This window comes from Capsicum annuum, chromosome 3, assembly GCF_002878395.1.
Source record: "Capsicum annuum cultivar UCD-10X-F1 chromosome 3, UCD10Xv1.1, whole genome shotgun sequence".
In the NCBI taxonomy this organism is placed as follows: Eukaryota; Viridiplantae; Streptophyta; class Magnoliopsida; order Solanales; family Solanaceae; genus Capsicum; species Capsicum annuum.
In genome coordinates this window covers 234,386,994-234,401,274 of record NC_061113.1, presented here as the reverse complement: position 1 = coordinate 234,401,274, position 14,281 = coordinate 234,386,994, and the positions used below count along the sequence as shown (strand labels likewise).

The 14,281-nt window shown below is 32.2% G+C and overlaps 1 protein-coding gene across 1 annotated transcript; it reads right to left on the bottom strand.

The window, feature by feature from the left end:
* Positions 1–4,120: 4,120 nt before the first annotated feature.
* On the bottom strand, positions 4,121–4,722 carry LOC124896837. Its single transcript, XM_047408682.1, has 2 exons — positions 4,667–4,722; positions 4,121–4,580 (listed from the first exon to the last, which is right to left on the bottom strand). The coding sequence occupies exons 1-2, from the start codon at positions 4,720–4,722 to the stop codon at positions 4,121–4,123; spliced, it is 516 nt and encodes a 171-aa protein (XP_047264638.1).
* Between the last annotated feature and the right edge of the window lie 9,559 nt (positions 4,723–14,281).

The window sequence follows — 14,281 nt, the reverse complement described above, 5'->3', positions numbered from 1 at the left end:
TCAGTTGTGATTTTAAATTTGTCAACCACTTGTACAGAAGTGAGAAGATAATTAATTCACCATCCACTTGTGTGTATATTCAACTACGGCTATAAGAGTATAGTGTATTTAGATAGAGTAGTAGTATCTCAGTTGATATAAAATTGTATAAGGGAAATAACAAAATAACAAAGAGTAAATGTGCAAAATTCTACTACTGCCTTTGATTGATCATTGACTATTTATAGCCCAAAACTTTTACAACAATGAAGTGGTGACTGGTGACTTAATTCTTTATTCTTGTAGAAGTATGCCACATGTCCTTTAATATGGACATATGAAATCCAACACATAACACTTCCCCTTGGATGTCTATATAAGGAAAAACTTTTTGAATACGCATTTGAGTGTTGCCTCATTAAAAATCTTACCAGAAAAAATTTAGTGGGATAGAAAGGGGAAAAAGCGTGCAACGCGTATTCTTCTCCAAATGAAGACCCCGATTCGATCGCTTCAGTCTTCGCATTCCAATTCTGTTTACCATCTTCTCAAAGGTTGAAGTTGGTAAATATTTGGTGAACAGATCTGCTGGATTGTCACAGAAACGTATTTATTATACATCAATATCACCATTCTTCTGGAGAATGTGCGTGAAGAATAACTTCGGCAAAATGTGTTTCGTTCTATCTCCCTTTATAAAGCCTCCTTTTAATTGAGCTATGCATGCTGCATTGTCTTCAAATATGACCATGGGTATCTTGATATCGAGCTTCAGGCCACATCTCTCTTTGATGGAATGTACCATTAATCTCAACCATATGCATTCTCTACTTGCTTCATGAATTGCTATTATCTCAGCATGATTAGAAGAAGTGGCAACAATGGTATGCTTCATCGATCGCCATGATATTGCACTACCTCCGTATGTAAACACATAGCCTGTTTGAGATCGTGCTTTATGTTGGTCAGATAAATAACCTGCATCTGCATGACCAACAAGATCTGGACTAGCTTTGTTAGTATAAAACAAACTCATATCAACAGTTCTTTTTAGGTACTTCAATATATGCTTAACTTCGTTCCAATATCTTCGTGTAGGGGAAGAATTATACCTCGCTAACAAATTAATAGAAAATGCTATATCTGGCCTTATTGCATTAGCGAGGTACATACGTGCACCAATAGCACTGAGATATGGTACTTTGGGATCAAGAATCTCTTCACCCTCTTTCAGAGGTCGGAATGGATCTTTACTTACATCAAATGATCGAACAATCATTGAAGTACTTAATGGATATACTTTGTCCATGTAAAAACGTTTCAAAACCTTCTGGGTATAAGCAGTTTGGTGGATGAAGACTCCATCTGCTAAATGTTCAATTTGCAGACCAAGACAAAGTTTTGTCTTTCCAAGATCTTTCATTTCGAACTCTTTCTTTAGATATTCAGTTGCCTTTTGAACCTTTTCTGGAGTCCCAATGAGATTTATATCATCTACATAAACAACGAGTATAACAAATCCTGATGCTGTTTTCTTAATGAAAATACAAGAACAAATAACATTATTTATGTATCCTTCGTTTTTCAAGTACTCACTTAGGCGATTATACCACATACGTCCGGATTGTTTTAGACCGTACAACGATCTTTGTAATCTGATTGAATATAATCCCCAAGACTTTGAACTATATGCTTCAGACAATTTTAATCCTTCTGGGATTTTCATGTAAATATCGTTATCACGTGAACCATAAAGATAAGTTGTAACCACATCCATTAGATGAATTTCAAGATTTTCATGTACAGCTAGACCGATGAGGTATCGAAACGTTATTGCATCCATAACAGGTGAATACGTTTCTTTATAATCGACACTGGGTCTTTGAGAGAATCCTTGTGCAACAAGGCGTGCCTTGTATTTTACAATTTCATTTTTCTCATTTCTTTTACGTACGAAGACCCATTTATAGCCGATTGGTTTTACACCATCTGGGTTTGAACTATAGGTCCAAAAACCTCTCGTTTAGAAAGTGAGTTTAATTCTGATTGAATCGCCTCTTGCTATTTTGGCCAATCTTTTCTTCGTCAACATTCCTCGACAGATAGAGGTTCAAGGTCCTCATTGTCTTGCATTATATTTAGTGCGAAATTAAATGCAAAAATATTATCCACCGTAATTTTTGATCGATCTAAATTTACCTCATCACTAGTAGAATTTATTGAAAGTTCTTCATTCACTTGAGTCTCGAATTCACTGATTTCTTCAAGAATATCAGGATTAATCAGATTTTGAGTCTCTTCAGGAGAATATTTTATAATATTATCTTTATCATTTTTTGCGCTTCTTTTTTCTAGGATTTTATCCTTTGAACCCAAAGGCCTACCACGCTTTAGGCGTGTTTGGGATTCAAAATCTATTACATTAGAAGATGATTCTTTTGGAACTTCAACTCGGACCGGCACATTCGTTGCAGGGATATGTGACTTGATTATCTTTTTCAAATCAGTAAATGCATCTGGCATTTGATTTGCCAATTTTTGTAAGTGAATGATCTTCTGGATCTCATTTTCACATATGAGAGTACGTGGATCAAAATGTGATAATGATGAAACTTTTCATGCAATTTCTCTTTTAAGTTCGTGTTTCTCTCCCCCTAATTGTGAGAAATTTGTTTCATCAAAACGACAATCTGCAAATCGAGTAGTAAATAAATCTCCCGTCAATGATTTAAGATAGCTAATTATAGAGGGTGACTCAAACCCAACATATATTCCTAGCCTTCTTTGGTGGCCCATCTTAGTACGCTGAGGTAGTGCAACTGGCACATATACAACACATCCAAAAGTTCGTAAATGGGAAATATTTGTCTCATGATCTAGGACTAATTTTAACGGAGAGTACTTATTATAATGAGTTGGTCTGAATTAACAAGTGATGCTGCATGTAAGATAGTATGACCCCAAACAGTAGTGGGCAATTTCATTTTCATAAGTAGTGGTCTTACTATCAATTGTAGGTGCTTAATAAATGACTCAGCAAGACCATATTGAGTATGAACATAAGGTACTGGATGTTCAAATCGTATTCCAACTGATATACAATAATCATCAAAAGCTTGGGATGTAAATTCTCTTGCATTATCAAGGTGAATAGGTTTAATGGGATAATCTGGGAATTACACCCTTAATTGTATTATTTGTGCCAATAATTTCGCAAACGTCAGGTTGCGAGATGACAAGAGGAACAAATGCGACCATCTTGAAGATGCGTCTATTAGGACTATAAAATATCTAAATGTCCCACTAGGTGGGTGAATAGGCCCATATATATCTCCATGTATACGTTCTAGAAACAGAGAGGATTCGATGCTAACTTTCAGTGGCGATGGCCTAGTTATCAATTTGCCTTGATAACAAGCAGCACATGAAAATTCATCAGTTATAAGAATCTTCAGGTTCTTTAATGGATACACTTTTTAATTTTCAATGATTCGTTTCATCATTATTGAGTCAGGATGGCTTATTCGATCATGCCAAAGCACAAATGTATTTGTATCAGTAAACTTCTGGTTTATGATAAAGTGTGCTTCAGCTGTACTAGGTTCGGCATAGTATAAGCCGGAAGACAAAGTTGGTAATTTCTTCAACACTTGTTTTTGACATGAGACATTTTTGGTAATGCCAAGATATTCGGCATTCATTTCATTTATTGTCTCAATATAATATCCATTTCGGTGGATATCCTTAAAACTTAATAAGTTTTTGGGGGATTTAGAAGAGAACAATGCATCTTCTATAACTAATTTTGTCCTCTTAGACAGAAATATAGTAGCTCTTCTGGAGCCTTTAATTAATTTTGAATTTTCAGATATAGTTGTGACATTTGCATTTCTTCTAAGTAAGCGAGAAAAATATTTTTCATCTTTAAATATTGCGTGCGTTGTCCCGCTATCAATTAAACAAATATTGTCATGATCGATTATTGATTCCATATTATTCAAAACAAAATATAAATATAGTAAATATTACAGCTTTACTAGTATATAATGTATTTACACAAATTTTTAATTTTTTACAATACTAGCGAGATATTATTAACATAAATGTAAACTAATACAACTTTAACAGAAAAGCAAAATAATCAAACTATTTCATAATTATCACCGGCAGGGTAATTTACATGTTCTTCAAGAACTTCAAAGAAATCTAAAACTTCCAAGTCTATGGGCTCGACATTATCTTCAAAGAAGAAGTTTACTTCAACATCGTTTTCTATTTTTTTAAGGGACGCCTGATAGAGTTTTACCAGGTGCTTTGACGTACGACAGGTACGCGACCAATGCCCCTTTTCTCCACATTGATAGTATTTACTTTCAGAGTTTGTCCTTGGTGCTGCTTCAGGAGCTTCCCCCTTCTTTTTGCACTGCTGGTACTGAGGGTTATTGTTTATTGAAAGATGATCACCCTGATTAAAATACCTTCCACGACCCCGGCCACGACCACGATTGGGGTTAGAACTTCTTTCACGCCTAGTTGGGCGAAAATTTACAGCATTCACTTCTGAGAATAGAGCAGTACCAGCAGGTCGACTTTCATGATTTCTGATTAAAAGATCATTGTATTGTTCAGCAATAAGAAGATGAGAAATCAATTCAGAATATTTTTTTCAAATCCCATTTCTCGGTACTGTTGCTGCAGGAGCATACTTGAGGCGAAAAAATTAGAGAATGTTTTCTCTAACATGTTGTGATCTGTGATATCTTTTTCACATAAATTAAACTGTGATTTAATTCTAAACATCACAGAATTATAATCAATTAGTATATTCTTAAAATCTTGCAATCTTAAATGGGTCCATTCATAACGGGCTTGTGGAAGAATGACCATCTTCAGGCGATTGTATCTTTCTTTTAAATTGTTTTACAATATAAGGGGATCTTTAATCGTGAGGTATTCTATTTTTAAACCTTCGTCAAGATGATGATGAAAAAATATCATGGCCTTGGCCTTCTCTTGATGTAGCACCCCGTACTTAATTACATGCATTAGCCATGGTTATATGTGTTGGAGTATATGTATTGATCATAAGTTAGGTATATATGGGTTTAAGTATGAGTATTGATTATTTTGAGATGGTTTCAAGTGTATAGTTTGATTATATGTGTATAGGAATCGACTTTATTTATACCGGAATTTGCTCGTCAAAGTTTCTATGCGAAGTTTATCGAGTTAGCTTTCTAACGATATAAAGATTTCTGAAAATAGATGAGTATCGGATATAAGCGAGCATGTTCGAAACTTGAAAACGGTGGGCGCAATGAACAGTAAATGTGCAGAAATTTTCTGCACACAAAAGTACTGCAGCCAAACAGATTTTTGGGTTGACTTTAAACGATCATAACTCCTTGTAAAAAATGAACTGTGTGAGCTGCTATATATCGATGAGAAGCCCTGAGAGTCTTCTTTCTAATGCAATTGGTTTCACCCAAATTCATTATCGGAGCAAAGAGTTATGGTCGATTTACTTTAACCTATCAAAACAGTCCACCATGGACAGATTCGGATTTACTTAAATTTTAAGTGCAATATGGTCATTTTCCATCACCTCATGGACGAAAATTGGTCATTATATACATATACTTAGCCTCATATCCATCATTTATCATCCAAATTATTGAAGAATAAGAAACCCTAGCCTAAGTTCAACTCCAATTATCTTGTGATTCAACCGTAGAAAATCCAAATTGATTCCGTAGTTGTGTTCACTGTCTCGAGGGCTTCGAGAAGCACCCCTTATTCGTGCCAACAGGACTTCGAAATCAAAAGGGTCATTTTATGGTAAGGATGTAAATTATGTTGGTGTTATTTATATGAATATGTATATATATATGCATGTGAGCATAAGAAGTATGTTATTTGATTGTTGTTGAAAGATGATTGGAAATGATGTTGGATTATTCTGGAGCATGGTTGGATTATGTTGAATTGTGAAGGGATTTGGTGTGATGATGTGGTATTGAAATGATGATTATATATATATATATATATATACACATAAACCTATTGTTCAAGTTGGTTTTTGGAATGCTTTGCAAATATTGGTTGTATGGAATTATGGAAGAGAATTGTGGTGTTGGGTTGCTAATACTAGATGCCAAACATTTCATTGTAGATAAGTGATTTGTAAAGGCGGAAAGTTGTGTTGAATTGGTGTCCGAATCCACAACGAGGTATGTAAAGCATACTCTAACGATGTTCTTTGGCATGAAAACACCAATGTTCCATCAAGTAAGATTCCGAGGTTGTCCAAAAACATGTATTGTTCTACATTACCAACGAAGTTGTTTCCATTCTATAAAGTGTCAAAATGTTTCATTGATATACCAAAAGGCTCCTATTTCATTGTTGTGATATTGATGATTCCGAAACACATTGTTGATGTACCAATGAGTCTTTATTACATCGTTATTGTATAGAAAGTCTATTACTTGGTTCCTATTGATGTATCATTATTCCAACGGTACTATATTGGCATGAACAATAATGTAATAATCTCAAAAGCTTTTGAACTAAGTTATTGGAAAGATCTCTTATGTGTGTTACTTGATATACGTGTGGGTGGTAGCTCAGGGGCTTAAGCCTAGCATAGGCCGATCCCGATATTTGATATGATTACAGTTGATATGTACTGGGGGCAGCCTAATGGTCACAGTACGGTACAGTATTGATTATTGTTAGGTGGTTGGAGGTTCGAGAGGAGGAGGTAATGGCGAATGATAATTGTAAAGAATAAAATGAACGAATGTATACCGTTCCACAAATGTGTTTGAATTCCAGAACCCAATTCAGATTAATGATAATGTACATGATCCTAAAAGTGTTTATGAAGTGTGGTTCACTTCTATTATGATTTATTCACTTGCGTCTGATTTTCTTGATCTCCCATATCACATATGATTATTTACAGTTTTATATACTCAGTACATATTTCGTACTGACGTTCCTCACGGGGGACCTGCATTTCATGCTGCAAGCACAGGTGCTTCAGCTCATTCACAGCATAGATAGGAGCCAGGTCATATAGCTATTGTTGGTGAGCTCCAGTTTGCTTCGGAGCTTTCCGAGTCGGTCCCTTATATTTTGTTATTGTACAGGAGTCATGTGTGGGCGGGGGTTTGTCCCGACCCTAGTTATGTCATGTATATCCTAGAGGCTTTGTAGACATAAGGAAGGGTAAAGTCATGGAAGTTTATATAGTGATGTTATATTTGTATATGTGGTGGCCCCGACGGCCAAGTATTATATATATATTTGTGTGTGTTGTGCTGATACAGGTAATTAGACCCTTCTATATGCAACGAAGTGCTGTCCAAATTTTTGGTGACATGTAAGTGAAAGTACAGGTATCTGAACGGGTTCTGCCGGGCCTTCTCGGCTTCGGGTGCCAGTCCGGCCTGATGGGATTTTGGGGCATGACACTTAATTTGATGTCTTATTGTTATTTTTTATGGTGTTTGCCAGATCCAGGACATATAAGTTTTGTCCGATATATCTAGGACACTAAATTCGCATTTAAAAATATAAGTTTTGACCAATATATCTAGAGCATTAAGTTCACATTTGGAAATATTAGATATTATTTAAAAAAATTAAATACTAATCTTTTAAGTATTGTTAAATTTTTTTTTACAAAAACTCATACTGATAACATGATATAAAATTGTATAAAGGAATTAACAAAATAACAAAGAGTGAATGTGCATCTACTACTACCTTTGATTGATCATTGATTATTTATAGCCCAAAACTTTTACAATAAAGAAGAGGTGAGTGGTGACTTAATTCTTTACTCTTGTAGAAGTATGCCACATGTCCTTTAATGTGGACATGTGACTTCCAACACATAACATTCGTATGATTTTAACTGTCACTATTTCCTAATTTAATTTTTAATTTTACTTTTTATTTTTGATAAATTAAAAAAAATATTATTTTATTGTTAATATTAATTATTTATTTTTGAAATTATTTTTAATATTTATTAGTAAACATCAATTAATAAGAATAATATAGTAAAATTATTTTACAAACTATTATTTTTTAATGGATATTTCACAAGTAAAAGCGATGAAGAGAGTAGTTAGTTATTAACCGTATCAGTTAGCTGACTGGAGTTGATAGAAGAATAGTTAATACTACTAGTTAACGGTTGGTTAGTTAGATGTTAGCCACTTTTGCATATATGAGCTGGGAATCAAAATATGTCATGAAACTAAAAAAATATCAAAATATGTAATGTTTTTAAAGTGTGATCAAAATATGCTTATTTTTTTTTATATGTATTATTTTTAATGGAAGTAATCAAACGGAGTTAATTTTCAGAAAACGTGCATAATTCTCTTGAAAAGAGAGTTATGCATTTTTGTATTTTTTAACTCATTTAAAAAGTGAGTATATAATAAAAGTTTAACTTACTTTTTTCTTTTACGTAAATATAATAAAAATTATATAACTCATTTTATAAAAACTTACATATTATGTGAACAATTAATTTATCTTTTAAAGTTTTTTTTTAGAAAGAAGATCAACAATTATGAAACGGAGAGAGTAAAACTCACTGATTATATGAGTCATGTAGAAATAAAATGCATAACTCACTATTTAAGTGAGTTATCCATTATATGAATATAACTCTACAAATATATGAGTTATGTGCAAATAACTTTTTCCACCAACATTCATATTTCTCCTATTTAAACAGAAGTATACATTATAGACTCTTCATTCTTTATTCACTGATCTCCTCTTTTGAAGCTGCATTGTACCAGATGATATAAAAATGGGTGACCAGTCAAATTATGGTGAATTGTCACAGGGCGATGATAGTGAGCCTAATAATATTGAGGGCGGTGAATGTCCTTATGACTCATCATCAAGTGACGATGATGTGAGGTCAAATTCTGAACAAAGAGGCATGTCCATGAGCCCTTATCCTCAAGAAGAATCAATTCCACAGTTAGCGTCAATATCGCTACCAATCAATAGGCCTCATTTTTATTCCAATGAAGAAAAATGCAGTTTCAAAAGAGGAGATGAGTGAATAAAGAATGAAGAGTCTATAATGTATACTTCTGTTTAAATTGGAGAAATATGAATGTTGGTGGAAAAAGTTATTTGCTCATAACTCATATATTTGTAGAGTTATATTTATATAATGATTAACTCACTTAAATAGTGAGTTATGTATTTTATTTCTACATGACTCATATAATCAGTGAGTTTTACTCTCTCCGTTTCATAATAGTTGACCTTCTTTCTAAAAAAATAAAACTTTAAAAAATAAATTAATTGTTCACATAATATGTAAATTTTTTTAAAGTGAGTTATATAATTTTTATTATATTTACGTAGAGGAAATAAATAAGTTAAACTTTTATTATATAACTCAATTTTTAAGCGAGTTAAAAAATGCAAAAATGCATAACTCTCTTTTTAAGTGAGTTGTGTAATTTTTAATATATAACTCTCTTTTTAAGAGAGTTATGTTAAAAAAAATGCATAACTCTCTTTTCAAGAGAGTTATGTACATTTTCTGAAAATAGACTCCGTTTGGTTATTTTCATTAAAAATAATGCAAATAAAAAAAGAGAGTTAAGCATATTTTGATCACATTTTAAAAACATGACATTTTGATATTTCTTTTAGTTCCATAACATATTTTAGTTACCAGCTCCGCATATATAAGCACAGATTGTCATTTTAAAAAAATTCTCCCTCTACATTAATCATCTTCGTTTATGTCTCTGAGACTCCGAGTCAAAATGTTCTAGATGACGTATTTGGTTCTTGCCAAATTAACATATTGTAATCTTTCCTTTTTGGGTGGCTAATATTCAACTGTAATTTTAATAAAATCTCAACAAAAGGCACAAAGAAAACAGAAAGATACATATTGGGATAATCAAAAAGTATATGCAGCATTCATTAGTGAAAGATGGATATAAAGTGGGCCTGCCTGGTAGAATAATTCGTTTTCGCCGAAAGTAGCGATGTTGATGAAGAAGGGGGAATTTGGGATTTAATTGCTTTCGGAGATAAAGGTAGATATTGTAGAATTAAGTATAAGATTTAAATTGTATTTAATTGACGATATAAATTATTTTAATTATTTAATTTAAAATTATTTTATCCCATCTTTCAAGTGAAATAAAATAATTCAAAAATTAAAATCTCAAACTATAATATAAAAATATTTTAGTTGACGTACCAAACAATCCCATAGAATAAAAAACCATTGGCGCAAATATTGTCCCGTACGTAACATCGACGCGGAGAATAATAATGCAAGAGCTAACGGTGGACTGCTTTTTCCACGAGTGAATTCAACGATACCCTTGGTACTTTAATTTAAGAAATTGGAAATGTGATTTTTTAAATAAATTAGGTCGTTTAAGATATGATTAAAATTTTAAAACAAATTACTAATAGAGATTGAGATATTTTTAGGATAAATTACTAATATGACACAAATTACAAAGATAAATTATACAATTTAAAATCAAATACGTACACACCCTCATTCTATAATACTATTAATTAGTTTGATAATTTTTTCATATCATTAATCTGTGACTTCGAATTGTTTAGAATGTTGTTGGAAGGGGGATAAAATGGCTTTTGATGAGGCCATAAATTATCTCACTTGGTGAACTCTGTCTTTCATAAATACGGTAGAGGTTTCAAAACCCATTAGTAACATAGTATCTCCTCCCCTGATTAATGTGAGTTGTATATAAAATTAGAGTTGATGTTCTTCAAACTGATATAATATTGTAAATTCTTTATATATAATTGTATTATTAATAAGATAGTCAATGACTTTTAACATTATTATTTATCACATAACAGTTATTACATATTCATTTATCGCATAGATCACTTCCATATTAAAATTATTGTATAACTAATAGGTGAACTAAATAATCTGTAAATACGTACAGTTTCAGTGATACAGGACTATGTTCTATGCGGTTAGTTTCTTTAATATATGGGTTTTGGTAGGATCTGCCGTACGCCTAATTAACGAACAATTCACCATAAAGCTTTGGCCTTTGACTCCTACTGGCCACTCCTTTTGAAGTCAGTGGTGAAATCATATTTTTTTACTAAAAATATATATATATATATATATAAAGAATTTAAGAAAACTTAAGGGTTATTATATACTATATATGAAAGAAAATTTAAAGTATAATATAAAGTATGATTTTCTGATGAAGAAGTTGATGGACCGTGAAGACTACATGCGTATAACCATTGGCGTCAGATTTATGTAAAGTGTAATTTTCAAGAAACTCTTATTTCATACTTGCAAAGAACATCATAGGAATTTGCTCTTCTCTCTCTATTAGCTAACGGATATATGCATTCGGGGGACCTCATTCGTGTAAATTTTTATGGTCCACATAATTAATTTATTTATTGGTTTGATAATATTGAATAAGTTAAATTCTTAATCTATATGGAAAGTTACTAGTAGGATAATTACTGACTCCTAATAGGATTGTATCCACAATTATTGACTGATAATGATTGTATCCACCAATCACGTTGATGGAACGTGAAAATATAACTGACTATTCCCATTATAAAAGGGTCCTCTCTCTGCCAAAAGAAGAATAAGCTCCATCACAATTATTTTGAAAGTAAGGTAAAGAGAGAGAAACAATTCATTGCTTCTACTATTACGCTTTTGCTTCCGCTAAAATCATGGAGAATTCAGGTAAGTAATTCTTTATTGAATTACTGTTATTATGTGTATGTGAAAATCATTAAGTTCAACGTTCCTGAATAATACAAAGGAACAAAGGATTATGGATAGGATTGTTTATGTATAATATTGTTAAGTTTATATAATCCGTTTTATGCTTACATTTGGTATCGGAGCGATGTTTTCGGAAATAGTGATTTTCCATTGCAAATAAAGTTTTCTATTGATTTTATGAATCCTAATTATGAAATCTAGAAATTTAAATTTATTATTGTTTTAAAATTTCCGTTGTGAAAACACAACATGCCAATTTTGCTTTGGAACAACTGTCCTGGATGATTTAAGGTGCATATATGTGTCTGGTAACCAATGTTACTTGTAGTTACATTCTATAGTTAGTAATTAAAAAAAAACGGACACTAGAATATATGAATAGATATGCAATATGTGATTATGTGTCATGCATAATTGTTTTAATATTCATATATCACGTGTTATTTTGGCCCAAAGACAGAAAGGAAAATAATTGTTAGCTAATCTCTTTTGTCTGTGATGTTTATATGGAGATTTCTGGGTTTGCTTATTAATTGTTCATATCACGGAAACAACTATTTATTGTTAGAATAATGCAGTATTTAATAATAAAATTTATTGTTTCTTAATGTGACTTGAAATTATATATTTAAGATTTGTTAATCACCAAAATGATCGAATCTTTATGAAATTAATTCCAAAAATAAAGGTTATGCTTAAATTAATTATCCATTAATTTTGATGCTTATAAATGATGTACTAATTATGGGTAAATTAAAATTTTGGCTATAAGACATTTATAAATCACCCAAAGGTTGATTGTTTGTTCGTATAACCAATAAATATTAAAGAGATAATTTTGATGTATCGTTAGTTTTATTTATTTATTCAAAGATGATAAATATTATTAATTGATGCATTAAATATTATCGTTTTATGTTAAATATATTTTAAGCATCATTATGTTTAAAGTTGTATTTTGATGTTTCGCCCAAAGGAGAACATCAATATACATTTAAGTAAGCCATTTTTGAATTTGATTATGTGTAACTCAAAGTATTAATAAATGAGCATGTTTTACTTGCAGCACTTGCTCTTCATTCGCACTCTGCCTCTATTACGACTTTTAATGGACTTAACTTTTCAGATTGGTGCAAACAGATCAAATTCCATCTTGGGGTTTTTAGATCTTGATGTTGCACTTTACTCTGAAAAGCCAACTGCTATTAATGAAGCTAGCAATGATGAAGAAAAGTCCTATTATAAGCACTAGGATCGGTCTAACAGATTAGGCCTAATGTTCATGCGAATGAATATTGCGGGCAACATTAAGACTACTCTTCCCAAAACTGAAAGTGCAAAAGAACTTTTGAAACTTGTGGAAGAGTCTTCCCAAACTGCTGATAAGTCTCTTGCTGGGACACTAATGGGTACTTTGACCACGATGAAGTTTGATGGTTCATGTACTATGCATGAGCATGTCATTGAAAGGACCAACATAGCAGCAAGACTTAAGTCATTGGGAATGGAAGTGGAACAAAATTTCCTTGTGCAGTTCATCATCAACTCATTAGCGTCTGAGTATGGTCCTTTTCAAATGAACTGCAACACCATGAAAAATAAATGGAACGTGCATGAATTGCATGGTATGTTAGTTCAAGAGAAAACGAGGCTGAAGAATCAAGGAACCCACTCCATCAATTATGTAAATCATCAAGAAGCTGAAAAGAAAGGAAAGAAGCATGGTAAGGAACAACAGAAGCAACTTAATGTTAATCAGTCCTTATCTCAAGTACGTAAGAAGGGAATAAGAATGGAAAGTGTCATTTCTGTGAAAAATCTGGACACTTTCAGAAAGATTGCCTGAAACGTAAGGCATGGTTTGAGAAGAAAGGTAAGCCTTGTGTTTTTACATGTCTCGAATCAAATTTAACTGAAGTTCCTTATAATACTTGGTGGATTGACTCTGGTTGTACTGTTCATGTTTCTAATACTATGTAGGAATTCCTTACAATCCAAACTATAAACAAGAATGGAAGATTTGTTTACATGGGGAATAGAGTGAAGACTCCAGTTGAAGGTGTGGGGACTTATCGTCTTATTCTTGATACTGAACGTCACTTAGATTTAGTAGAAACTGTTTATGTTCCATACTGAACGTCACTTAGATTTAGTAGAAACTGTTTATGTTCCTTCTCTTTCGATAAATTTAGTTTCTTTGTCTAAGTTGGATAAGACCGAATATTTTTTTTAATTTTGATAATGGATGTTTTAGTTTGTTTAAGCATAATTATCTCATTGGTACTGGTACTCTTTGTGATAATTTATACAAAATGAATCTTGATAATCTTTTTACTAAAACACTCTTAACTCTGCATCATAATGTTGATACCAAACAAAGTTTGGTGAATGAACAATCTACTTACTTGTGGCATAAACGTTTAGGTCACATATCTAAAGAAAGGCTGGAAAGATTAGTTAAGAATTTCATTCTTAACT